We start from the raw sequence: 27987 nt of genomic DNA, 5'->3' as shown, positions 1-27987 counted from the left end.
TGTAGAAACTTGGTGTCAGTCAACGGGAATCATCAGATCCGGGCACATCTGTGGGCGAGAACAGGTGTCACCTTGAAGGTGGAGAGTGATCGAAAGCACCCCGTGCCAGAGCTGCAGGAAGAGAGACCTTCATCTTCAGATTAGGTTTCTAGACCAAATCCACCTCATCTAGAAGGAGAGCAATTAGTGAGACCATTAGTGAGTTCAGGTGAGCTGTCCGTGAACAGCAGAGAGCACACAGGTCTAACAGCATGTCCCTCTGCTCTGATGGAAGCCGGGCTCCGAGTGCAGTAAGGGAGACGTGTCGTGACAGACGCAGCAGCAGTCAGTGGATCTCATGCTGTGCAAGTGAACATTCAGGTGATTGGTTGAACCAGGATTCAGCTGCAGATCAATTAAATGCAGAAGTTGAAGTTGAACCTCTTGATTCAGAAGATTACAGCCTCAGTGAAGGACGAGATCTCTCAGATGAAGATGATAAGGTATATCCAGTAACTGTATCAGGCAGCGGAGAGTGACACACACTCATTTGAAGAAGAGCCTGAGATGTCCTTAGCTGACTATTGGAAGTGTACTTCATGCGATGAAATGAATCCTCCACGTCCACTGCATTGCAACAGACGCTGGGCCCGTGGTGAGCATTGGCCTCCTGAAGATGAAGGGAAAGCTAACGGGGAAGTCTCTGAGAAAACCAGGCTAGAAGACTCGCTCAGCACAAGCAGAAGACGTTCCTGATCGTGAAAAAACTACGGTGAATGACTCCAGAGAGTCACGTGTTGAGGAAAATGATGATAAAATCACACAGTTCTCCATTCATTCGCAAGGAAGTGGGGACTATTCTCAGCCACCAACTTCTACCAGCATTATTTATAGCAGCCAAGAAGATGTCAAAGAGTTTGAGAGGGAAGAAACACAAGACAAAGAAGAAAGGGTGGAATCTAGTTTCCCCATTGCATCTAGTCATGCCATTGAACCTTGTGTGATTTGCCAAGGTCGACCCAAAAACGGTTGCATTGTCCATGGAGGAACAGGACATCTTGTGGCACGCTTGACATGTGCTAAGAGGCTAATGAAAAGGAGTAAGTCCTGCCCCACACGTGGACAACCAATGCAAGTGATGGCACTAACTTATTTCCCCTAGTTGACCTGTCCGTGAAAGAAGAATTATATATTTCTAACTATATAACCCTGAAAATTTATCTTACTTTATTTTATTTTTTTCTGAAACAAATACATTTTATTTCTTTACAAATTACCCAGTTTCAGGTATTTTGTCATAAGCAACAGAAATGAACTAATGCAGTCTCCATTTGAGATGAAGGGAGGCCATGCAGAGAGGGGCGGGAACCTGCCCAGGGTCACACAGCACAGTGACACGAGCTGTCCCTCAGCACATCCAGCACCTGCTGGCCTACACCCTGGACCGCTCTCCCGCCTTCCTCCCATCAGCACCCCTGGTGCTGTGCTGCAAAGTTGGCCTCCAGCCTCCCCAGCCGACCTCTCCCTCCACTCAGCCACTGCCTGGCCTGCCACCGTCCTGGCCTCCACTCAGTGTGGGGAAGGTGCGCAGGTGGGTGGGAAAGCGGCCACAAAGCCCTGAACAGAGGCTGGGACACACCGACATTCCCTTTTATTATTATTTTTTTATTTTATCTATCTTCTCTCCTACCCCCAGAGCAACTAAAATCAACTAAAAGGGGGATGGCCTGGACGGTGGACGGTGCTAGGAGTCCTAATCCTCTCCATCCTCTGCATCAGGTGCTGAGGGTCCGGGGTGCAGGGGGCTAAGGCAGAGTAGAGGAAAAGGGCATGAAAGTTGTTGGGGCCTCTGGACGTGGGCAGGGGGTGGCTGGTCTGGGGTGGGGACTGGGATGTCTCCTCTTCCCCCTCAGTAACTGTGTCTCATTCTCCTGCTCCAAGTCTGTCCCCGACAGCTTCTTGTCCTTGCCTTTGCTTCCCACCTCCACCGTTCTTCCAGTGGCTGCTGCCTGGCTTCAAACCCCTGCGGGCACCCTTGTCCCCATCCACGTGGTTGTCTTCCCCACTCTGCTGCATGTCAGGCACGGATGCCACCAGGTCTTTGGAGAAGTCGACCTGCTGCTCCTGCTTAATGCACTGCTTCAGGTGGGATGTGGTCCTGGTCTTGGCGTTTCGGGGCTGGGTCACCTGGAAGGCCTTCTTCCACAGCGACTCCAGGAAAAGCTCCAGTGCCCATGAGATGATGACAGGTAGAGCCGCTGCCACCTTCCCAATCTCTTCGTTTGTCTGCATGGTCTTCTTGACCCACGCCGGTGGGCACTTGCGTGTTATACTTCTTGCTTGGCATCTCCGGGCCTCCCTCGCCGCCCTGCGCTACCTGCTAGCCCCCGCTGTGTCCCAGTCCCTGCTGTGTCCCAGCCCCCCGCTGTGTCCCAGCCCCCACTGTGTCTCAGCCCCCGCTCTGTCCCAGCCCCGGGCCTCTAACCCTAAACATTTAGACAACATGAAATTTATTTTTATTTACATGTATCAGAGCGAGAAAGTGTCTCAGTCCATGTAGATTTCTTTAGTGTAATTTATCTACTTTGGGAGGGGGCATAATGAATATTTACGTCCTTTTAGAAAAAGTTCACTTCTGTTTATATTTTCTATTTGGATTTTAATGTAATTTGAATTGGATATATAGCTCATCCTTTATTCCTACCCCTTATATTTTAAATAATTTCCACTTAAATGAGAAGCATCTATTTTTTGTGCAAGGAGAAAATGTGTGAAAGATTTAATATGTAAATTTCTTATACTCTTAAACCTTTTGAGCCTTATTTTCTTTACTCTTTCAGAGCCTCTTGAAAATACTCTTTCCTGATAAAAATAGAAGTTGGTAGTTATTTGAGTGTACTACAGAAAGTTCATGGAAAGATTCATAGTATCTTTTAATTCTATTTTTCCACAAACTTTTTGAAGTACCCTCATATTTGGTGCTACGTATGTAAAAATGTACTTTCCCCCCCTAGCCTCTGTGGTATAGTAAGGGATAGGTACTGCTCATGATGTTGTCATTTGAGAATAGCCATCATTTACCTATAAGACACAACTTTTTAAGGCTCCCAAGTAAAATTTGGAATTGTCCTGGGAGTCTAATCTGGTCTACCAGGCCCTTTTCCACACTAGTTTTAGGATTTAATGGAATCTATTGTTTCCCCTAAGTTGAAAAACAGTTCTAAGACACTATGAAGTACCTTCTTGGATTGGATTATGTGGTTCCTGGTAATTGCCTAGGTTTCAGACCTTTGCTTAAGGCTGGTTTTAGAAACCAGCAAATTCAGAAAGATTAAGTTAGAAATTTTATATGCAGAGCTATTCATTTAAAAACTAGCTGAAAAGGTTGTAACTTCTCTCTAAATTATCCAGAAATTATGCATCACTTTTCTTCAAGAATGATAGGGTCAGAACATCTCTTGAACTCTGTATATTAACTTCTTGATATATTTAAATATGAATCTTCAGCAAAATAGTGAAAATAACCCCCTTAATTTAAAGAGCCAGTGATTTTCCTCTCTCTCATGTGTGACAGTTGTACATACTCCAGCGAGGACAGTAAAATCAACTAAACTATAAATTTAGAATGGAACTGAGGAATAATTTTGCACAGCATCTTTGTGTGCCAGTTACTGACCATACATTGTTGGTGTAAACTTCAAAAGCAAAACACGCTCATGACTTACCCTCCCCCACAACTTACCCTTGTATACACATCTAAGTAGGAACCAAATGACTAAAGGGATCAGTACTTTAGTTTTGGTAGTCCTCAAATACAGTAAAGTTTTATGAATTTGGAATTTATAACACTTTAACTAGAACTAAGTAGAATCCATCTTTCTAAGGAGAGTTGGTAGCATAAATGAGATTATAAGTGGTGTACATTCAGAGTATATGTATGCAACAAGTACGTCATTCACACAACATTCATATCTGTGCAAATGGAGTCTCATTGTATATCCTATGGATTACTAATGTAGTCTTTCTTGATTGTCAAAATTTTTAGGCTTAATATACATGTATTATTTATTGGTTTACAAATAAACAGTTTATTAAACATTTGATTAAGAATTAAAAGAACCAAAACCGACAACAACAAAAGCCCCTAAAATTCAAAGTCCTCCACCTGCTGGCTCTTTAATCCCAATTTCTCCATCAGTACCTTTCCCTTTTGTCCAGAGTCTGTAGTCATTTGGATACTTGTCACCTGCATCTATATTAGTCTCTTCTTTCTCTAGATCATCTATGTCACTTTCCCAAACTAATATCTTGAGAATAAAAGGGTTACAGCAAATAAAGGAGAATGATGGGCATCATCAAAGGTCCAGGCACTGGTGAAGAAGCTGAACATGAAGGAAAAACCTTCTGAAGATTAAAAGGTTCTTCTTGTGTGGAGTTTTGAGTGACCTAAGCAACCTCATGATCCCCAAGTTCTTCTTTGGAGTAAGCAAGCTTCATATATGCCCCTTGCCATATTTATAGAAACTCATCGTTCTCATTGAACATTTACTTGTTTTGCTCGATTTCAAGTGGGACAGAGACTCAAAGATGCGATCTTGTGGTTTGTATAATAAGGTCGTGTTTCTAAGACATATAGTTCCACGAGACCAACATCTGACTGTCAATATCCAAAGAGAAATGTCCCTCAGGGGGAACTTGCTTTTATGAGAAGACTAAAGCTAGCCCAGTACCCTGCTTCTTTACAATTCTTTTTGGTCTACAGAAATTTAATACTAATGTAATTTATCAACAACCACCAATTTTGTACATGCCAATTTGTCTTAGTCCATTTTCTGCTGCTGAAACAGAATACCACAGATTGGGTAATTTATAAAGAAAAGAGATTAATTTGGCTCACAGTTCTGGAGGCTGGGAAGTCTAAGATCGAGGGGCTGCATCTGGTGAGGGTCTTCTTGCTGCATCATAATATTGTGGAGGGCGTCACATGTGAGGAAGTGCACCTGTGAGACACAGAGAGAGAGAAAGGGGGCTGAATTCCTGTGATAACTAATTAATTATTCAAACTGTAGCACCATTCATTAGTTGTTATATATGAGAACTGAGTAAAAAGGGATGAGAATTGTCACATCCAGACACAAATCAGAGACAGTTTCTTCCTGTGGCTCTCTCTCAGGAAAGACAAAAGTTTTCATGGAAGTGCCTCACAGACTGAATTTCAAGTCTTGTTGGACAGAAATGGATCAGGTGCTCATTCGTAAACTTATCAGTGACAAGGGGGTGGAATTACCATAATTGACTTTGGCTGGGGTAGAATAAGAACCATGGCATCAATCACAGTGGAACTTACAAGCATCCACTATGCCCCAGGCAATCGGGGTAGGTACAGAAACTTAATTTCATTTAATCCCATAATGGTCTTATAAACTAGGTATTATTCTCCCCATTTTATAAACAAGGAGACAGAAGTTTCAAGAGTTTAATCATCATCATCATCAAGCATTTAGTGTGTTCCAGGTGATGTCCTAAGTGCTTTACCTGTATCAGCTCAGCAAATCTTCACCATAACCTTTTGAGGTAGGTTCTGTTGTTAGTCCCTTGTGATGAAGAAGCTGAGGGAAAGAATGCACAGAAATTTTTCAACCTCCCATAGTTAACAAGGGGCAGAGTCAAGGTTCAAACCTGGGAAGCCTGGCTCCAGTGACAGTGCCCTTCACCATACACTGCCGAGTCACATATACTACTGAGGTCACATACACTACCAGGGTTGCACAGCTGGCAGGTGAGAAGTCAGGATTCAAAACCCAATTTGGCCTGCCTCCTGTGTCCAAAACCTTAATTGTAAAGCTATTGTGTCCTTCACACCATACAGTAGTACACTGCTTTAGTGTTATCAAATATACATTTCACATATTAGTTCACTTAATTATCAATTAATTAGCCCCGTGAAGTACAATATTGTATGCAAAAGAGAGAGTGAAGCCTGAGACCATCTAAATAAGGTAACAAGTGACAGAAATAATTTCAAACCCAGGTCATGTGACCCCAAACTCTCATTACCACAACCAATTTCCCCTTCCAGAATCCCCATGTGGGGAAAATGTAAGATCAATCCTTAATCTTGCATATCATCAAGTAAAGGTTATGGGCATTTTTAGGGGTGTGGGAGGGTAGGTTTTTCCACAAGCAAACCTTAACCATGGCAGAATTCTGGCATGAGACTGCATCATTCTCTACATGTTTCTTGATGCTACATGAACAGTGGTCAATAACTAATAGTGATTAAGTACTTGCTATCATTAATTGATAGCAATTAAAAATCTGGTCGTTCCATGTTGCCAGTGTTTCCCCCACACTTATAACCTAAAGTGATAACACAGACTTTGACATCACTTTCAGATAATCTCAGTTACACAGAAAAAGAGCAGAATGGGCAAGAGCTAGAATACTAAATGACACACGAATGGATGCACCAAGAAAGCAGAGCTTTACTTGGGTGGAGGGAACTCACGAGTTCACGTGGCAAACACCAGCCAGGTGAAGACATGATTCAAGTGTCAGTGTCAGTTGTGTTACAAACTGCTCATAGTTTTTCTTTTCTTTCTTGATGAAAAGTTTGTAATATTTATACTTTTACAGAATAAGTAGAACTGTCACTTAGGTTTACCGTTTCTGAAAGCCACTTTCATACATTCTTGGCAATGATTCCCCCACACTACTAACCTAAAATGATAAAACAGACTTTGACATCATTAGGCAGTTTTTCATGGTTCTGATGGCTATCGTCCCCTCTCCTCATGTCACCTCCATGTCCCCAGGACTACATCATGATATACTCTGACCATACTTTGTTATTTCTACCTGTTTGACTTTTAATCCTTAGGAAGTTAATTTTTGCTCTAGCAACTTACAAAACCATAGTTAAAGGCAAGTTAAGGAAAATCATTTGGGATGCTAATGCTTCGATTTATGATCCAGACAGTAGACTGAGCTTACACTTGGGGATAATGTTCCATGTTGTTATCCAGCTTTTCTTTCAACAGAAAGTAGGAGGTCCCAGCAATATAAATGCTCAACAGTCTGATTCCAAAATGTCACTAAGCATACACCTGGCAGTGTGTGTATTAATTATTGAACACACCCAGGGTAACTAAATTACATAGTCACAGAATCTTAGGCACAGGGTTAAGCACATATTTGATACGAAATGATGCTTTGATGAGTAACTGAGTGGCTACTTACATGAATCTAATGAGATCATAGACTCATGTGGTTCAATCTTAAAACAATGCCACATTCAAAGAAATACAGTTCCATGGTGTCAAATAATTTAAAATAAGTTTTTCTTTATTGTTTTCTTTACATTCTTTAGTTCCTCACTATGGAAAACAGATTTAATGATAATCGGCTTTTACACCATGCAACCCCTGACAACACCTCATGTCCTCTTTTCCTTTTCTCCTTTCCCTCTTGCAATCCTATTGTCTTAGTACATTTGGGCTGCCATGACAAATACTACATAGTGGGTGACTTACAAACAGAAATTTCTCACAGTTCTAGAAGCTGGGAAGTCCAAAATCAAGGTGCTAGCAGATTCGGTTCCTGGTTCACAGATGGTGACTGCCTTCTTGCTGGGTCCTCATGTGGTGGAAGGAGAAAGACAGCTCTCTGGGCCGTCTTTTTAAAGGGCTCTAATCCACTCCCATGACATTTTCACCTCCCAGTGGTGTTACCTCCTGATACCATCATGCTGGAGATTAGGTTTTAACATATGAGTTTTGGAAGGTCACGGACATTCAGACCATGGCGCCTCCTCTTTGGGGCTTTACACTCACCAGCGCCCCTGTCCACTCTATCCAGCCCTTGAAACTTTTGCTCCCTCTCCTCCCTCTTTCTCTCTTTTCTGTCTCCTTTTTATTAGATAGATTGATTTCAAATTCTTTCATTCTTCCTCCTACCTTTCTAGTCCTTCCTTCATTTCCCATTCTCTGATTTAAAAAAAAAAGTTGAGAAAAACAGTAATAAACCATCGAAGAGCGTCATGTTCTCTATACCCTTTCAGTCTGTTCATATTAGAACCATCCCTGGTGCATGACCATCTACCCTGTTCCTAAAGCCACATAGAAGGGAGTTTGCATCCTTTCCAGGAGTGGGCTCCTGATAAATGAGTGAGTTGGGCCCCCTTTCCGTCTCTTACACGTGTGCTTTCTTGTCCTTACACCTTTTGCCATGGGATGACGCAGCAGGAAGGCCTTTGCTAAATGCAGGCACCTCAGTGATGGACTTCCAAGCCTCCAGAATTATAAGAACTAAATCTCTGTTCTTTATAAATTACCCAGTCTCAAGTATTCTGTTATAGCAACACAAAGCAAGCTAAAACAGTCATCTCTTCCCAATTTTTCTTGGACCTTGGCTAGAAATTAGATCTCGTTAATCAAAAAGACCTATAGCTTTCTTATGGTACCCAAGGGACTGTGGAGCCTGTTGCCTAGGTTTAAAAATGTGATCCCAATGGAAAAAAATAGTCTTGAAGCATTTCCATTTTTAGATTTTTCCTTTTAGTCATTAGTATTTGTTGATTTTGCCTATTTTTTTTCTTTCACTAAAGTGGGATTGTTATGGGCTGTGGGGGGGAGTGTGGAGACTGACTCACCTTTTTCTTTCTATTAATCTTTCTTTGTTTAACTTTGTACACCAGAACGCATGACTTTTTTTTTTTTTTTTAATTCCCCAGTGTGTATCATCCTTACTTAATCTCTTGAGCATTCCAATCAGTTTTCAAAAACAACTGATTTCTTATTTTCAAATACTTTAACGCTACAGGCCCATGCCTCAGGGGTAATAACCTCCAGGGAGAAGATTCATAAATGCAAAGATTCTCTTAAAAGATTTCAATTGATTTTCAGTCTTTTGTTGTTGTTGTTGTTCATAGCTTAGCTTAGAACTCTTACTTCTTTCGGGTAGAAGGAATTGAATTTAAAAGTCAACAGTCTAGGAGCTTCAAAATTATTACAGCCACCTACTACCTTCCAAAAATAAGCACCCGTCGAAACTACAGTCTCTATTATTTATTATCTCTGCTTCTTCTATTACCAATGTTCTCCAATCAAATTTCAGTTTGAAAACAGCAACTCTGCAGCTCTTTTGCCCTCTCCTCCTCCCCCCACCACCCCACTCCCCACAGTCCTACTCCTCCTTCAGCCCCCCCACACCATGGCTTGATAAGGGGAGGGGCAGTGAATGCTGGTTGTTACTGGAGGATATGTGGACCTTGTGACTCTTTTTCCTATCAACAAGGGTGACAGCTTGAGGCCTCCACAATGACTTGACTTTTCACCCCTTCCTTCCTTTCAGTCTCTAGAAAGCCCTTCCTGAACCCCCTTATTGGGCTAAATGAGCCTTCTTACTCCAAAGCACCCTCTGCAAACCTCCCTCTCAGCACCTCCCACATTCTGTCGAAATTAAGTCTCTCTCTCCCATTATATGTTAGCGTCTTTAAGGACCATGACCATATATAAGTCACCATTGTATGCTTAGTGCCCGGCACGACACAGGTGATCTGGAATTCCTGGTGGAAAGAGAGGGTCATGGAGGGGGAGGGAGGCGTGAGAAGCAGAAGGACACACTTCATGTGCCTTTACACTGCCGCCACTCGCCTTAACTTCAACCTGTTTTCCACATGGTCCTCTGAGCTGTAGACTCTTTTAGTTGCTACATTCTCTGTAGGAGGATTTGGGTGACACAGGGGACACTTTAAAGTTACCAACATTATTCTCAATCCTGTGGCTGATGGGTTACCTCTGTGAGCAGTCGGCAGCGGTGGTGAGTGGTGGCAGTAGGCAGCTCACCCAACCCCTGGTGGTTCTTGTTACTTAGGACATTTTCACTTTCAAGAAATAGAACCGGCATGAGCTAACGTAAGTAAAAAGGGAAAATCCTTAAAAGGACACTGCAGTATCTCATAGAGCAGCCTGGCTCTGGGAAGATCAGGGATGAGAAGCCACCATGCTAAGGAGCACAGAAAGTCCCTTGTCCCTGGCTGTCACTCTGCAAGTGTGTTTTGTTCTTTTTTTTTTTTTTTTCTTGCCACAGACTGGTTTTCTGGGTTTCTCAGGCCATGTAAATGGGAAATGCCCATTGCCAAGAACTCCTGACTTTACAGTCTCTTTTCAAGAAAGCCATCAAACTGAGGCTGGGGTGCTCACAGGTCCCTCCCCCATAATTCCCATCTACTGAAGTGGTTACAAAATTCAAATACCTTTGTCTGTTGGTATTTGTGATCTGTAGGGCCCAGGGCTAGGGCCCTTCTTGCCCAGATTCTAAATCCCTAGAATCTCTGAGTAAATACAAATTAACCTATCATTAGAACCAATAACAAAACCAGGAAGCCCAATATTACTGTTTTCATATAACGTCCTTTTGGAAATTCTGACTAATGCAATAAAACATTAAATAAAAATGAGATAAAAATATCATATTACATATAAATTTAATACGTAACAAAGGAGGAGTTACATAGGGACAGGGTTATTTAATACACTGTGAGGGAATTTCTAATTAGCAATTCAAATAAATATCTCTGACCCTTACCTCTCTCCATAGACCAAATATTAATTTAATTCCACCTACATTCAATAGTTATATTCTTAAAAATAAACTATTTGAAGGGAGGGGAAAATAAGCAGAAGAAATAAAGAAGTAAATGTTTAACAAACCTGTGTATAGAGGTGAGCTTTCTAAATATGAATTTTCCAGAAAAAAAAAATTGCAACTGCAGGTTTCTTAAAGGTTAAAAGTGAACAAAGTATAACTGAAATAGAATCATATGCCAGAATTTAAATAACACAGCAGACAGCAGAGAGGGAAAAGAATTTGCAACAGGTAAGACAGGAGTTAATATCTTTAGTACCTAAATACTACAAATTGGTAAGAAAAATGATAAATACTCTGTAGTTTAATAAACAAAGGATGTAAACTGACAGTATACACAAAAGAAGAAGCAAAACTAGTAAATAGTTATTAGAAAATGTGTAGTCTTTCTACCAAACCCAAGTCTGGCTACCCACCACCAAACAGAAACAAACAACTCAAAAATCAAACGTTGGCGAAAAGGGAAAGCAGCTTTATTCAAGCCTGAGGAGAAGGCAGCCTAAACCATCTCAAAGGCTCAGATTTACTGAGGGTTTTTTATGGGGTAAGAAGTGGGAAGTGAAAAGCAGGAAGGAGGGGGATGTGAGCTGTGCGGTTCTGTGTAAGGAACCCAGTGCAAAATCTCACCAAGGCTCTGTCTGGTTTCTGTTCCTGTCCTTGATGTTATCTTAGGGTCCTGCAGGGTTTTGATTTGCTTTAGGGTGGAATTAGCGGAGCTTTATTGATGTCTTCTTTCGTTCTTAGGGTCTGGAAAACAGCTCTACGCTTATGTAAATAATGTCATCCTGTCCCTTAACCAACATTCAAAATATCAAATAACTGTGGGAAAAGAGGGAACTCAGAAAAATGCATGCTAAGGTAGCCTTTGTGTTTATCTTATATTCTGCTAGACAAGTGTATTCCTATTTCTGAGGATTTAGCCATCAAATTTGCCTTGCAAACTTCCCACTGAGGCCTGCTCCAATCCTAGTGGAAAAGGATCAAATATGATCAAACATGGGGGTCCTGCTGTTACGTTTCACGAGTAAAATTACTGCAAATTTAAAATCTAAAATAAGGCCCCATTTTCACATATTTGTACCTTTTTTTAAAAAATGGCAATACCTATAGTTAATGAAAGGGTAGTAAAACCAATGCCATTTATACAGGGCTGGTAGAATGGCCAATTAATACAGACACACCAGAAAATAATTTGGGGAAATTTACTCCCTGACTCACTATTTCTGCTTCCTTAGTCTAAACTAAGGAAATAATCCAAAAATAGAAATACGAATAAATAAATAGAAATAAAATGATAGTGATGATAAAATAAAATGTAGTGATATTTATAATGAAGAAAATTTTCAAGCAAACATAATGTTCAATACTAGCAGAATGGCTTAGTACATTCTGGCCCATTCCCTCAAGCACACAAAAATTTGTTGAGCACTGTTATGGTCCGAATGTTTGTGTCCCCCCAAATTTATATGTTGAAATCCTAATCCCCAATGTGATGGAATTAGGAGGTGGGGCTTTTGGCAGGGGATTAAGTCATGAGGCCAGAGCCCTCATGAACAAGATTAGTGCACTTATAAAAGAAACCTAGCAGAGCTCGTTGGCCCCTTCCTTCTACCATGTGAGGGCACTGCTAGAAGGTGCCATCTACGAACCAGGAAATGGGCCCTCCCCAGACACCAAATTTGCTGGTGCCTTGAACTTGGATTTCCCAGCCTCCAGAACTGTGAGAAATAAATTTCTGTTGTGTGTAAGCTACCCACTCTAAGATATTTTGCTATAGCAGCCCAAATGGACTAAGACAAGCACTTACTATGACCCAGGCTCTGTGCAGGGTGCTGAAGATACAAAGATGAACGAGGTACAATCTGTGCTCTGCTCACAGTGTAATGGGGCAGATTATATGGGGGGGGGGAGTGTTGCTTTGCCTCCTATGGATTTGTCACCACTTTTCCCCTGGGTGATGTAGCCACCAAAGATTACTCAAAGCCCATCTCTTCTGAGCAGTGAGAAGCCCCTCAATAGGGGTTAATCTCCTGGAACCCTCAAGAGAGAGGCATTCCTTCCATTTGGGAAATTAACCCCAAATTGGGGTTCTCTTCCCACATTTATTCTCCAGACCAGGAAGTCACAGGATGTGAACATAGATGGGGTTTTTGCTAAGTATGGTTTAACAAGGTTAACAATAGAAGCTGGTAAAATTTAGTAAGCCAAGCAAGGTGACATTCTATAATGCAATTAAGTTGATCCACTAACAAAAGCTTGATTTTGGCAAACATTCTTTTCTTACAGCAATTTCCCAGTATCTTTACATATCAATCAGTAACCTGTCTGTCTTTGAGCCAACAACCTTGCTGTGTTACAATTCTTTATCTTACAACAGAGATTATAGCCTGGAGAAAATTTCCTGTCCTTTGCAAGGTCAATATTTGAATCGGCAAGGCTTTGGAAAACCAGGTCCTGTGAGGTACATTTGCTTTATGCATATTCCACATGGGAGCAGGGAAGAAAAGGCAGGGAGTAGATGTTTATTGAGGGACTACTTGTGCTTGGCATTTTGCGTACATCATTGCATTTAATCCTCTGAGGTGCTGAGCCACACAGTGCTGAAGTGATAAATCGGGGTGGGAAGAGGCCGACAGAGAGGGGTCACAATGTGCAACTCACACAGAACTGTCTGCATTGTCCAGGTTCCTTTCTCTTTCCTTTCTCTGGTCCTCACTCCCTGCTTCTAACTTCACTGCTGGGGACAATGGCAAGTGTCAAGTTTTAGGTGGAAGAAGGTGCTTCAGTTTCAGGCCCCACTTCCAACCAAATCTTCTATCTCCTGCAGTGTAGAAATTCTGGAGTCACCACTGGCTAGGACTTCCACAGATTTCTCCATTAGCATCCAGAGAAATTCTTCTCTCCCCTGCTCCTGCTCTCCAGCTTGCATCTCAAACTCACCAGAGTATTCCGTGCACAAAGGACCCTCCATGTAACAGAATCTCATCTCCCTATAAGTAAACTAGGAGTATAAATAACAGAAGAAATTTTCACACACAAAAACCAGCAAGCAAACAAAGAAAAACCTTTAATGGTTCCACAATACCTAATAATATATTTACACACCAAAAATGGATTTTCCAGACCTCCCATTACCTGCTTTCCCACCTCCCATTGCTCCCCAGAACATCATCTCCATTCCATTACATTCCATTTACTAAGCCACTTTGGAGCTCACAATTCCATTTTAGAAATGAGGATATAAGACAACACAATAATAAAACCAGGGCATGCAAATTTAACAAAAGTAAATACAAACATCAATGCACATGATGTGAGAAGAAGTTGCGTATTAACCAAGATACCAACAGAATCATCTTTGTAGCATGCATGAGTTTGTGCACATGGAATGATTATTAAGAACCTAACAGGATGTCTGGTACTCACAATCAAGCTCAGTTTCAAACTGGTGGGATGTGTGTGAATAAAATGATTTTTTTTTTTTGTAATTAATTTTTAATTGCTCTGAGGCTTTGGCTAGTATACATGCCCAAGTGAATTTTTCTTTCTTTCTTTTTTTTTTCTTCCAAATTTTATTTTATTTTGTCAATATACTGAATAAAATGATTTTTTGATGTCCTGAACCCCCTGCCTGAGGACCTCTTTATAGACTGACCATCAGTGGCCACTCAGGGGTCTGCTGACCACTCTGCAAAGGGAAACCCAACAGGGACTATTAAAATAAAGCATAATTTGGGAAGAGATCGTGGTAGAGTCCTGGGAGAATATAGATGTTCTAGAAGCCAAAAGACTAATGCTTTGACAGACGGTTCCTGGTTACCCGCAGGCTCCCTTCTTTCCCGGAGCACCCCCAGGAGAGCAGCAAAGAACAAACTGGAGGGAAGGTGCAGGGCTGAGGATCAACAAGGGTAGTCAGTGAAGCCTCAGCTTAGAAAAGGAGGTTTGCTCTGAGAGACAGCAGCCCAGCTGGCCACAGGCAGACAGCGAGAAGTAGCTGGAATGGAGCTGCCTTGGGCTGAAGACCCGACACGGAGGAAGGTGAAGAGCTCTGGTTTTGGAGTCGGGGTCTAAACAGATCTTCATGGCTGAGGAAGAAGAGACAGCTGTCTACCACAGGTCTCATATCGAGATGCCTTCAGTAAGGGATGTCCCGAGTGGTTTTTACAGGCAGGCACGAGCCGAGTCTGAGCAGGAGATTGCTCGTGGGCACTGGGGAGGGGTGTGGTCATGCTGGCTCAGCAGCCCCTCTTGGAAGGTTTTTTCCCTCCTAGTTCTCAGGCTCTAGCCAGACCCCTCGCCCGGCCACAACCTCCCATCTCCCTGAGCCGGGTCTAGCCCACAGGGACGATGGGGCCAAGAAATGACCCCTAGGCCAAGTAAGAATTTGGTTGACACTCTACTGATTTTGGAGAGGGGTGGCTGGGTAGAGGGAATTGTCATCAGAATACCTTCTTGGCAGTGTGTCATGTTGTGGTAAGGACCTTGGCTTCAAAACCAGGTCATTCATCGGTGAGAGGACTTGAGACGTAAGAAGCATGTTAAGCCTCGCTCAACTTTTCATGTAGCTAAAGAATGCACGTCTGTCCATTGGATGAGCTTTCTGCCTTAGCGGGAAAGGCATTTGAGAGTGGCTGTTGCATGGGGCATTTTAACTTAGTTGGAAAAAACTTGGTTCTGAAGGCCAGACTGCCTGGGTCTAAATCCCCATTCCACCTCTTACTGGTGGTGTGACCTAGAGCTCCCTGTGCCTCAGTTTTCTCATTTGTAACTGGTGCCACTTCACTGGGTTGTTGTGGGGATTAATTGAGACATAACATGGTGTACAGCACTTAGGACTGTGCTTAAAGCAGAGTAAGATCTCCACAGACATTAGCAATTGTTCTCTTTTCTCTTGACTGGGATCTTTGCTCTGCACCAAAGGGTTAACAATGCATTGGTTAGGAAAATGTGGATCTAGAACTAGTTAAACCAGCATCTCATTTTGTTGCTAAGCAACCAGCTTTGAGTTCTGCAAATATGCAGCTTGGTGTATAGAGACCGCCCCTAGCAATAGATCCCCAGTCAGGCTGTCACTAAGCATTGTTTTATATTACTTAAAAGCTTATTTCAAATTGTGGAGGAGGGAGGCATGCACAGACAGCACAGTCATGAAGCACAAACCAGCCTTGCTGGCTGGAGGAGCTCACAATGGGCGAAAAAATAAGAAAACTAGTGATGATGTTATCGTCTTTAGAGTGGTGTCTTCCAAGGATCAAGAGGACATCTCTCCTTCACCTGTGTTGGGTCTGGGGTTGCATGGCCTGGGTGTAAACCTGGATATGTGGTTCTAAGTTGGGAAGGGGCAGGTCTACAGGAAGTGCCTGCAGTGGTCTCATGACTCCTTCCCTCAGGGAGGTCAGGGGTCACAGTCACAGACTTCAGGGGAACTGTTCTTTCCACAAACATTTATCTGTTCATTTGTCTGTATCATTGAACATGCACTGAGTATCTATGACATAACAGGATTTGCTTGGCACTGAGGATGAAACCCAAAGCAAGACAGTTAATCTCTATCTAGTCTTGGTTCTTAGTTGGAAAAAAAAAAAAAAAAAAAAGGGAACTCACTCTAGCTAACTTATTAGATAAGGTATTTGTTGAAGGATATTAAGTAGCTTGGGAATTTCCCCAGCAGGCAGATAGTTAGGGTAGGTGGCTACAGAGCCAGGAATATAGTGCAGGATTCAGTTCTAGATTGCTCCGAAAGAGGCCCTACTGCTCCTGCAGGGGCTTTGCAGCTCACACCCTGTCCCAGGCAGGGACCCCTCTGCAGGGTCTTTGTTTCTGCTCTCTTTAAAAGCCTGATTTCCTGCCTCACACCATGACTTCCCCATGGCATGTCTTCCTCACTGTGTCCTGGCACGGATGCACGTGATTGGTGGAGCCTGGCTGAGCCCTGGCTGCAAGGAAATAAATTTCTGATCTTCACTTATGGGATGGGAACTTCCCCAGACATAAGAAGGGTATTGCAAAGGTGCTGGGCAGCCACAAAGCCTTTCCAATATCCCTGCATTATCTCTGCTCTCAGCCTTTACAGTCTGCTACAGGATTCAGGCAAATGAATTAGAGAGGACGGCCCAGGGGGACCAATGCTGGGTCAGGGGAAGTACAGGTGTGAGAGGAACCTGAGAAGGACCTCGCCCCCCGCCCCCCACGACGACCAGAGAAGGCTCCCCATGGTCAATGATATCAAGGCTGATACTTGAAGGGTGAGTGTGGGCTCATCATGATGAAGGCTGAGGGAAGGAGAACACCCCTGATAATAGTGGGGACACGTGTAAAAGTCCCGTGTCACAAGGGAGCGCAACAAGTTCAGAGAAGGGAGAGACGTTCTGTGTGGCTGGAGCAGAGCGGGCAGGGCAGCGCAGAGCAGCAGGTGATCTAACGAGCCCTCTGGATGACCGCGATCCTCGCTGAAGTTCAAAGGATGTTGCTCGAAATAATATGCTTGTAATCCTGCTTTTTGAATTGTCAGTGTTAGGCATTATCTACTGCCTTCCCACAATGAAAAATGAGCGGACTTGCCATCCCCCATCTCATTCCAATCCTGTGCGTTGTAATTTGGGTGAGATCACTATTTAGCGTTTATACTCATATAATTACGTACATGCTCTTCACAGCTGCTTATGTAGTACATAGTAGCTATTCCCGTCCTGTACAAGTGTTTGCTTTACATTAATATTTAACTGTTTTTCCCCCACTTGCTGAGTTTTCTCCATACTTAGTCTTATCCACCCTCAGACTCTCCCCCTGCAGTGTTAATCCTCTCTCAATGCATTCAGTTACTTTAGGTATTCCATCAATTTCATCTCTTGAAGATGTCTTCTTTAGTGCCTGCAGATCTGTTGCAGTCTGGGCCTGGGCCACAGCTATCACCTGGGGTGTCTGCTCCTCCTGCCTTCTGTGTCTGACCTCCTATTTCCTGAAGGTCACATCTGCCTCTGTCTTGCTTAACTCCCTCATTTTGCTGGGGCTTCCCAGAAAGGATGTATTGGAGGTTAATTGACATCTTGAGTGCCTGCAGTGCCTTTATCCTACCCTCGCTTATGATCAATAGTTTGGCTGAATATGGAATTCATAGTTGGAAACAATTTCTCTCAGAATGTTGACATCATAGGTCCTTTGTCCTCCATTGTTCCAACATCCTCCCATCGTGTGAAGAAATCTGAAGCAATTCTAATTTCTGATTTTTTTAATGTAACTTTATTTAAATTTTTTTATTTAAAACTTTCTCTTGCTCTCTCTTTTTTTTCTTTCTCTGGGAGATTTTAGGATCTTCTCTTTGCCCCCCGTGTTCTAAAACTCCATAGTGATGTGTCCTGGTTGGATCTATTTTCATTCACTGTTCTGGGCACTGATGAGCCTTTCAATCTGCAAACTTGTGTTCTGGATCACATTGATCTCATGCAGGTAATCTGTGCCTGGGCTGCTGAAGGAGGGTGCAGGATCTCTGAGCTGCTCTGCCCCAAGCTAAGTTCTCAGGAGGAGCCCCAGGCTTGAGACCAAGTTTCTAACACTCACCTATCAGGAATTGCTTCAGTTAGAAAGTCCACTACTTCTATAGATGAAGAAACAGGCTCAACCTGTGCCCTCAAGCTCTTAGCCATGAGTGGCATAACTAGAAATAGAATTGAGGCCTTTGATTTCTGTTCCAGGGACTTTGTACTAGACACCAGTGTTTCCTAGAATTTAATTTGCTTGAGAATCATCTGGGAAATGTTAAAAACATTTTGGGGGCCTGGCACCCAGAGACTCATGTTCATTAAGTCTGTGGTGGAGCCCAGGAATCTGTATTTTGACAAGAACCACAGGTGAGTCCAATGCTTGTGGTCCGCAGCCTAAATATACCCATGGCAGCTCTCATGAGCAGAACATATTTCTCTGGTGTTATGGTCTCAATGTTTGTGTCACCCCTGAAAATCCATATGCTGAAATCCTAACCCTAAGGTGATGGTATTTGGAGGTGGGGCTTTTGGGGGTGATTAGGTCACAGGAGTGGAGCCCTCATGAACGGGATTAGAATTCTTAATAAGGGAACCCCAGAGAGCCCCTTGCCACTTCCACCATGTGAGGACACAGAGAGAAGGCGCCATCTATGAACCAGGAAGCAGTTCCTTACCAGACACCCAATCTGCCAGTGCCTTGGTCTTGGATTTTCCAGCGTCCAGACCTGAGATATATATTTCCTTTGTTTATAAGCCACTCAGTCTGTGGTATTCTGTTATAACAGCCCGAGTGACTATGACAGCTGGAGAACCCACTGCATTTCAAAAATGTTATTCTTTTCCTCTGGCAGGTTCAGGTAAGTGCTTGGGGGTAGGTGGTGGGGCTCAGGCTTTGAGGGGAAGATGACAATTCCTCAGGGTAACTTTAATGGTGAGGTAGCACTTAAGGCAATAGATGCTGTCCCTGGCACCCTTGCCAATGTCTGCGTTATGATTCTGGAATAAAAGATGATTCATTATGAATCTGGAACTCAGCCAAATGAGTAGGACTCTAGAACAGCATAAAGGACACTGCTCTCTGCCAGGAGATCAAAGCAGAAAGGCCGAGCTGCCCTTAGACATCTGCCTGTGCCTTTTCTTCTGAAACGCCCAAGGAATCTCAGGAGTTCAGTGAAGCTGTCACGGGTGCTGTTTTAAAGGGGGAAGCCAGCTTTGGCCCCGCTGAGGTTGTAAAGAAAGCTATCTCTGTGTGTGCCAACGGTAGTGGGTTACGAGATGCTTTCATGAACATTTTCAGCCTCCTCCCCTTCATCTGAGCCTATGCTGAGGGTCAAGTGATTCCTGGTTATTAGTTATACACAGCTTCTGCAGGTTAATTTTCTTTTGCCTAAAACTTGGTTTTATCTATCTCTACGCATCTTGCTCTTGTTTCAGACGCACTTGAGTGGGGTGCACTGTTGTAACGCTCTCTCAAAGAGGCAGCCCCATGCACCTCCTCCTTCCCAGCACTTGTCACATTTTACAAATAGTTACATTGTGATTAGGTAACTGTCTGTGTCCGCCACTAGATAAGCCTCATGTAGGCAGGCATCAACTCATTCCCAGACATAGCACAGCGCCGGCAAGGCACAGTGGTGGCTGAGTATGTAAAGGGTGAATTAACTGAGGAAGGGTTTATGTGACACAGGGATGCTGGCTGCACAGCTTCTTGCAGGATGGCAGTGAACAAGGAGAAAGTTGAGTTCACCCAAGCACTGACCCAGCTTGGAGAACTTCCCCTCCATAGTGGATAAGGGGAACGTGTGATCTTGCATGTCCCAGACTACACTCTTCATTCCTCCCACCCTGGGAAGCCCCACTCCTCCTCTTCTTCTGCCTCCTCTCAGCATAACCATACCCTCATTGTCCCAGTCAGGAGCTACACATCGCCCTTGATGCCTGCCTCTCCCATACTGCTCAAATCTGATCCATCCCTGGCCGGTGGACTCGGACCTGCCTTGTAGCCATTCACCCTGCAGCTGCCCAGGGCAGGGCACCAGCACCTCCTACCCGGATTCCTCCACAACCTGCTGGACGACCTCACCAGCTCTCCCCTCCAGCCTCCTTCACTCACACACTCCTCAGAAATGTGCCTCCAACTTTAAAGGGACCCTGTTAAAAAATGCAAAGCTTGACTCAATAGGTCAGAGCAGGGTCTGAGATCCTGCATTTCCAACAAGCTCCCAGGTGAGGCCGATGCTGCTGGTCCACAGACCACATTTTAAGTAGCCAAATGTCATTTCTAAAATTTAAATCTGAGTATGTCATCCCCCCTGACACTCTTCAGTGGCTCCCTGTGGCCCACAAGGCCTTATGTCAGCAGTTCTCTTCCAGCTCATTGTGCTGCATTCCCCACGGTCTCTGAAGCGCTTGCGGGTCCTCTAATCGCTGCGCGCTCTCACACGCCTGCGCTGTTCCCTCTCCCTGGAATGCCCTCCTACCTCTCGCCCTGTCCTTTAGCTCATTCCCACTTGACTGTGAGGCTTCACTCAACCATCACCTCCTCTAGGAACCCTTCCCAGACCCCATCCACTCAGACCCCACTCCCAGAGGAGGTTAAAAGGCAACAAAGGAGCCCCCCATGGTTCTGTCTTTCAGCCCTCACTGCCTTGCCAGGCACTGGCCCATTTACCTGCCCATCTCCCTACCTGGACCTAAAAGGACAGAGCCTGGGACAGTGAAAGCTCAGAGCTATTTGCTGGTGAAGGATAGACTCACAGAGGGACCCACCTATCCTCTCTGGGCAGCTCCTCCAGTCCTCTGTCAAATGACAGTGTCTCTCTCATGGTTTCCATGGGACGCTGTTAAGGGGGTCATTTCTATTCACTGCACATTCCCAGTTCCTTCCTGCACCTGGTTCACATTTTTTTTTTTCATCTCAAGATGAACAACTGTCTAATTTTGTCTTTGGCAGAATCCCTAGGGACTGCTGAATCTGCAGCTCTTCGCTGCACTGTGGTTCCTGCCATGCTGCTGAGTAGATCTTGAGTGTGGGCCCCAGCAGTCTCTCCTGATATCTGATTCACCCCTAGCATCTTGCTTTCCCCATGGCTTGCTCAAGTCTTTGCCCAGGGACCCATGGGGAGCTGAGGACAGGTGTGAGACTGAAGAGAAAGCTGCTCCCATGTCCTAGCCCTAATTCTTCTGAGAATCAGAGGCCTTGCAGGGAACCCAGACTTTCCCAGTGAGATCTAGAGTCACAGAGGCCTGGCTGCTCCTGGGAGTTGGCCCACTCTCCTGGTACTGAGAATGTTCGGCCTATCCAGGGAATTTGTAAAGTCCCTTGTCCTCTCCTCTCCTCATGTCTCCACTGCCACCCCAAGCCACAGTGAAATCCCAAAGCACTTTGAAGTTCACCCAGTATGGACACCACTGTCGGCGGTCCTACCCTACTGTCATGTACCGTGAACCAGGGAAGTACTAGAAAAGGAGAGGGACCAAGAGGCAGGCGACGTAGATTCTAGCTCTGGCCCTTCCATCTGCCACTTGCCTGGCCACATGCAGCCATTTTGCTTCTGTAGGTCTCTGTTTCCTCCTCTGTACAATATGTTTACGTACCTTCCTGGTCAGCCCACAGAGTTGTAGTGAAGGCCACATGAGTTGGAAAATATGCAAGTGCTTGTTGAGTAGTAGAGGAGGTGAGTTAATAACAATGAAGGCCAGGGCAAAGAAAAGGGAAGCACGACGTCGTGCCTGCCTTGGTGCTTCTTTCTCTCCCACTTCCAGTCTTTTCCATGCAGGACCACCTAATCTCCCCAGGCCCACAAGAAAAGTTGAGCATGTAAGTTGTTTGACCACATTAGTGTGCATTCGTTTAATGCTTTACCCCCCTGGGGTATTTTCATCTTAGAATGAATGAAGGCAGAAAGCCCAAAGGAAGGAATTTATAATGAAGAAATGCAAATGCAGGGACAGTGAGAGCTGAGTGAGTGGGAATCTATGGGGCAGGGGCAGGGAGGAACATCCCAGATGATCCCAGGGGTCCACTTTGACTCCATCATCAGGACAGTCCGTGCTTTTGTGGGACTCAGCCCAATGCCATGGCCCCTTTCTTGTGCTGACAGAGAATGGGCAGTTGGGAACTTTGGTGAGAACTTGGACCTACCAGTGAGTGGATCATTAAGGGATTCTGCCTGTGTGTCCAAAATGGCCTGTCAGGTGAGGAAGAGGCACAGATGAATTGTTAACAGCACTGTAGCCTTTTCTGCAAAGCCGCCAGCCCACTCCAAGACTGCCAGAGTGAAGAAGTGGTTGTCCCCAAAGCGTAACAGAGGTGAAGTGCCTCAGCCCCTCTGTCCCTGCCTGGCTCTGCCTGGCGTCGTCTGAGCCTCTCCTCCCCGACTCTTTCTCGCCAGAATCACTGTGAACTGCCTGGGACCAGCCTCTATGGTGACAGAGCAGCCTGGGGAAGATGGGAATATGACCTTGGAAAAAATCACAACACCTGGAGAAAGTGCAGCTGGCCTTTCTTGAAGATTTGGTTGCCCAAACCTCTCCTCAGGACTTTATTAGATCTTGCAAGGAAACAAAGAAGTGCATGTTTTCTACAGCACAGGGGATCACCCTGGACTTGACTCCCAGTCCAGCCCAGTCTGGACCCCACAGCCCTGCATGTCCCGTGCTCACTACGCCCTGCCTCGGAAGGAGGCTGGTGATTGCTGCCCTCCATTGACGTCGTAGGGCACAGCTTCAGGCATCTGCTGCCGAGCAATATGGTGGCCACCGTCTATCCAGAACGCTCTCTGTTCCTTCCAGAGTGCGTTCTCTTCCTCCCAGAGGGACTTTTTATCCTCCCACAGGGACTTCTCCTCCTCAAGGAGGGCTCTTTCGTCTACCCACAGGGCCTTTTCTTCCTCCCACAGGGCCCTGTCCTCCTGAAGAAGGTTCCGGTCTCTTTCCCACAAGGCATTGTCCTCTTTCCAGAAGGCCTTATCTTCCTTCCAGAAGGTACGGTATTTTTTCCAAAAGGTTTTCTCTTCTTCCCGGAAAATTTTTTCAATTTCCCAAAAGTTTTTTTCCTCTTTCCAGAAAGTTTTCTCTTCTTCCCAGAAAGGTCTCTTCTCTTCCCCAAAACCCAAGATCTGGCCCCGTAAAGCATGGATCTTGCCTCGGAAATTCCACATCTCTTCCCTGAAGTCTTCTATTTTCTCATGGAAAATTTTCATCTCTCCCCGAAAAGCCTTTTCCTCCTGTAACTTGTGGACTAGTTTCTTCTGGCGCATATTGGAGGAGGAGACCACCAGTGACCGGAAGCAAGCCAGCCCCCTCCATTTGCTCACCTTGAAGGGAAACATCTTCCTAGTCAGCCAGGATGAGGGGACGGCTGTGAGGGAGGACAGGGTGTTGGCCAAGTCCAGGTCAGCTGGTCCAACCCTGTGGGGCAGCAGAGAGAACATGCCTATGAGTATCACATGCCAGGGGTCAGCCCTTGGGTCTGTACTACTTGATCTGGGAAAATGTAATCATTGCTCTCATCGTTCCCTTGCTGGTGTTTGTGAGGGACAATCTTTGGTAGAGAAACATGCTGGGTGGTCATGGCTTTGGGCTGAATAGGCAGTCAGTACCTTCAAGCTCAAGGATGCTGAAAACAGAATCTCAGCCAACTGGAACAGCGGTTCTAAACTAGGATATCGGAGCACACAAGTGTGACATGACTTAAGAGGTGTGTCACAAATGGTTTTGTTTTGCTTTTAAGTAATAAAGAAGCACAGCCCCCAAAGGATCTGCTTCTGAAAACCACTCTGAATTCATTCAAGGCTTTGGCATTCTCATTTGGTAATCGTGCATACCTCCCTAGGGAATGCTCACAGCAGGGTGCCTCACTTGCAGATGTCCTCTATGACAAGCCATCTGGGAAACAGAAGGTAAGACCCACTGACCACTGACCCACTGACCCAGACTATTTTAGTAGAAGAGTCTATTTGGGGAACAAGTTTAACACAAAAAGGCAGAGACAATGGCAGATGTTGGTGAGGTTGTGACAAGAGGAAACCTCACACATAGCAAGTAACATCATGCAATAGTGAAGACCCCTTATGACCCAGCAGCTGCACTCCCAGGTATGAACTCTGAGGAAACCTGTGAATTGTGACCAGGACACGTATACAAGCATGGTCAAGGAGCTTTGTTCATAAGACCTCAACACTGCAAACCATCCAATGATCGTTGCAATAGAGTGGAATAAAAAATGGTGGTACACCCATGTGATGGATGGCAGAGCTGCATACAGCAACACTGATGGATCTTACATAGTGTTGAAAGAAGGAAGCAGGATCAAGGAATTTCTAAGAATAAAGTTCCAAAGCAAGCAAAACTAAACCCTATTGTTTAGGGGCACACACTTAGGTGATAACACAAAAAAGAAAAGCAAGGAAGTGAATCCCACAGGATAGTAGTTACTTGTGGGGTTGGGGGGGTGGGGGAACTAAGGGTTGTGATTAGGTGAGTGCTTGAGAGGGGCTTCTGCGGGGCTAGCAGTGTTCTATGTCTTTGCTTGGGTGGTGGTTGCACGTGTGTAATTATAAAAATGCATTAAGTTTTATGAGTGAACTTTATGTACCTTAGTAAATGCAGTGTATTTCACAGTAAAATAAAAGCTAGGGAGAAAGAAAAAGAGAAGGAAGGAAGAAGAGAGGGGGAGGAGAGAGGGGGAAATCTCTCCAAACATTGCCGGACATCTGAGGTATCAGATATCAGAACTGTCCACAGAAATTCCAGTGGCCACAGAGGCGGTCAAGCGATGAGAAAAAGGGCTGGGCATGGCGAAGTGGTAGGAGCAGGGAAGCCCTCCGTGTGTCCAGACAAGGGTGCGGGCACATGGTAAGGGCCCTGGTTTCCATTCTGTGCTTTCTGGAAGAAGCTGCCAGGGTCTGGCCTCACTAGGGGAACGTCACCAAGCACCACACTGTGGAGCAATATGAGACCTTTCAGGGAGGCTTTCCGTTTTCCCCCAGGTTTTTGCATTTCTGGCTTGGGAGCAAAGAGCAGGGGTAAAGGGAAGACACTGTGTGTGTGTGTGTGTGTGTGTGTGTGTGTGTGTGTGTGTGTGTGTGTGTGTGTGTGTGTGTGTGTGTGTGTGTGTAGAGAATGGTGGCTATTCTGTGGACAGCTGGTGGCACCTCATCTACCCAGTCACACAAACCAGAAACGGGCTCATCCTCGAGCTCTTCCTCTCCCTCACCAGACTTTTTGTAAACCATCAAGCCCTACCAGGTAATGTCCTTAATATTCCTTGAAACTACACCTCTGCTTCATCTCGTTGACCACGGACTGTTCAGGCCAGTTTGCCTGTATCGATGGGACCCTCCCACTTGTCTCCTACACTGCAGCCCCAGGGGTATTTCTAAAACACTGTCTCATCATGTCACACCTCACAAACCTCTGAAGACCCCATAGCCCAAAGATCAAACCAAATGCCTCAGTAAGGCCTCCTGCAAGCCAGCTCCTGCTCATCTCTCCTTTACTTTCTTACCCAGTGTCCTCTCAACTCCCATTCCAGGTTTCAGTCTTACCAGCTACCTTCAGCTCTCGACACAGCGCAGCTTCCTGCCTCTAGGCCGAAGCCCATGCTGTGTCCTCTACCGAGATGTCCTTTTCCTCCTGTTGTGGGCTTGAATTCCTGTTCATCCCTTCCCTTTGAAAGTACTCAGACCCTCCAGACAAAGTTCCCCCCTATCTCCCTGATGCTACCTGTCTCTACGTTCTGCTATTGCTACTTGCCATGCTTGATTGCAATCATGTGAATGTGTCTTTCTGCAGTGCTGTAACTCAGCATCTATCATGAAGCTGTGCACAGAGGAGGGAATGATAAACATATTGATTGAATTGAGCTGAATTCAATTGAATTTTGGAACTTTGATTTTCTTTGTCATATCATGGTTCTTTGTCTGGAATCCCTCAAATGTGCCAAATACTTCCTTCCTCTCTTCCAAGACACTCTGGTCTCTCTCCCTGGAAAGCCTTGCTTACCCTCACCTCACCTCACCTAGCTAATCCTTCAAGACTCAGAGGAGGAGTCACCTCCTCCGGCAGCCTCTCCAGTGCCTCTCGCCAAGCTCAGACTGAGTGTGTGCCCTTCCTGCCCCACCACGAGCACCTCATCTCCCATCTCTTTGTCCAGCATCTAGCACAATGTCTGCCACATGATAGAAGTTTGGGAAATGCTGGCTGAATCAACAGCAGGCTCCTGGGTTGGCATGTTGGAAAAAAATGATATCCAAGTTTTTCTCAAATTACCACTAAACTATCTTTGAGGAAGAGATAAAATAAGTACCATATCAAATATGTAGACGTGTATTTAGATAAAGTACAACATAAAACTGTAGATGTATATCCATGTAGATATAAATACATGAAGTAAAGAAACATGCCTAGTCTTCATAACTATACTTCATTACTAGGAACTTATATCTAAGGGAAATGTTATATATAACCTTACGCTCAGAACAAATACTATAATATCTGAAGCCAACAGTTACTTACTGCTTAGCTGCTTCCCAACTGGGCAAGTCCTGTGGCCTTCAGCAGACAGGTGGTCATTGTCATCTCACACCCTGGTGATGCGTGCTTGTGGGCTCATGCCAGCACTATTACTATGGCCCCTCTGAGCCCTCTCAGTCCTGACTCACAGAATGCAGAGGGCCAGGATGGGGCCCCAAATAAGAGACTTTAAAGAGAGAGCCCCTGAAAGGCCTGAAAGACTTTGCTGTCTTCCATCTTTGACTTCATCAATAGGGGGCGCTGTTGATGACTCACAAATGATTGTTACCTCAGATTCTGTCTGGGTGGTTTCCAGGCGTGGGCTTCTGGGAAATCACATGTTGGCGGGAGATTTGTATGTGATGAATTATATCTCTTGCTGCTCTCAAGACTCTTTGTTTTTGCCTTTTGACAGTTTGACTATCTTGTGTCTTGGTGTAGATCTCTTTGAGTTTATCCTACTTGGAGTTTGTTGAGTTTCTTGGATGTGCAAATTTGGTGCAGTTTTTCATCAGATTTGAGAAGTTTTTTTGCCATTATATTTTCAACTATTTCTTCCTCTTTCTCTCGTCTCCTTTTAGAACTGATAGTATGTGTATGTTAGCTTGATGGTGTCCCACAGGTCTCTGAGGCTCTGTTCGTTTTTTGTTTTTGTTTCTTTTTTCATTCTTTTTATTTTCTGATGCTTAGACTGGATAATTTCAATTGACCTGTTTTCAAGTTCATAGATTCTTTCTTCTGCCAGTTCAAGTCTGCTGTTAAGCCCCTCTATTTAATTTTTTGATTTTCAACCTCAGAACTGTTTTTTACATAGTGAATTTTTACTGTAGTCAAGTGAATTAATATACCCATTATCTCACTGTTACTTTTTTTTTTACATGTGTGGCATAAGCACCCAAAATCTACTGTCAGCAAAAATCCTGAATACAATATATTACTAACTATAGTCCTCACGTTGTAATTTAGATCTCTAGAATTATTCATCCTACATATCTGCAACTTTGACCTACCTCTTCCCATTTCCTCCCTGCCCCTGGTAACCACTGTTTTATTCTGTTCTGTTTTTTATGGTTTTTTTGTTTTTGTTTTTTTAGAGTCCACATGTGAGATCGTGCAGTGTTTTTCTATGTCTGGCTTATTTCACTTAGCATAATGCCCTCCATTTCATCCATGTTGTGGCAAATGGCAGGATCTCCTTCTTAAGGCTGAATAATATCCCACTGTGTGCATGTGTGTGTATACATACTACGATTTCTTTATTCAGTCATCCATCAACAGACCCGTGGTCCATCCAGAATTTCTTTAGAAATTTCCATTGTGTCTCCAGAATTTCTATTTAGTTCTTTTTTAAAATATCATTTTC

At 44.4% G+C, this 27987-nt stretch overlaps 1 protein-coding gene and 2 pseudogenes across 1 annotated transcript; 1 reads left to right on the top strand and 2 right to left on the bottom strand.

Moving 5' to 3' along the window:
* The first annotated feature begins 251 nt into the window (after nucleotides 1–251).
* Nucleotides 252–1141, top strand: LOC134382657 (E3 ubiquitin-protein ligase Mdm2-like; annotated as a pseudogene).
* Nucleotides 1142–1723: 582 nt separating this feature from the next.
* Nucleotides 1724–20941, bottom strand: LOC134381658 (dr1-associated corepressor-like; annotated as a pseudogene).
* A 1830-nt stretch (nucleotides 20942–22771) lies between these two features.
* On the bottom strand, nucleotides 22772–23440 carry CCDC70 (coiled-coil domain containing 70). Its single transcript, XM_063101671.1, has one exon. The coding sequence runs from the start codon at nucleotides 23438–23440 to the stop codon at nucleotides 22772–22774; it is 669 nt and encodes a 222-aa protein (XP_062957741.1).
* Between the last annotated feature and the right edge of the window lie 4547 nt (nucleotides 23441–27987).

The sequence above is a fragment of the Cynocephalus volans genome, chromosome 7 (genome assembly GCF_027409185.1).
Source record: "Cynocephalus volans isolate mCynVol1 chromosome 7, mCynVol1.pri, whole genome shotgun sequence".
NCBI classification, from domain to species: domain Eukaryota; kingdom Metazoa; phylum Chordata; class Mammalia; order Dermoptera; family Cynocephalidae; genus Cynocephalus; species Cynocephalus volans.
Note: the sequence above shows the minus strand (reverse complement) of the source record. Positions and strands in the feature narration are given on the sequence as shown.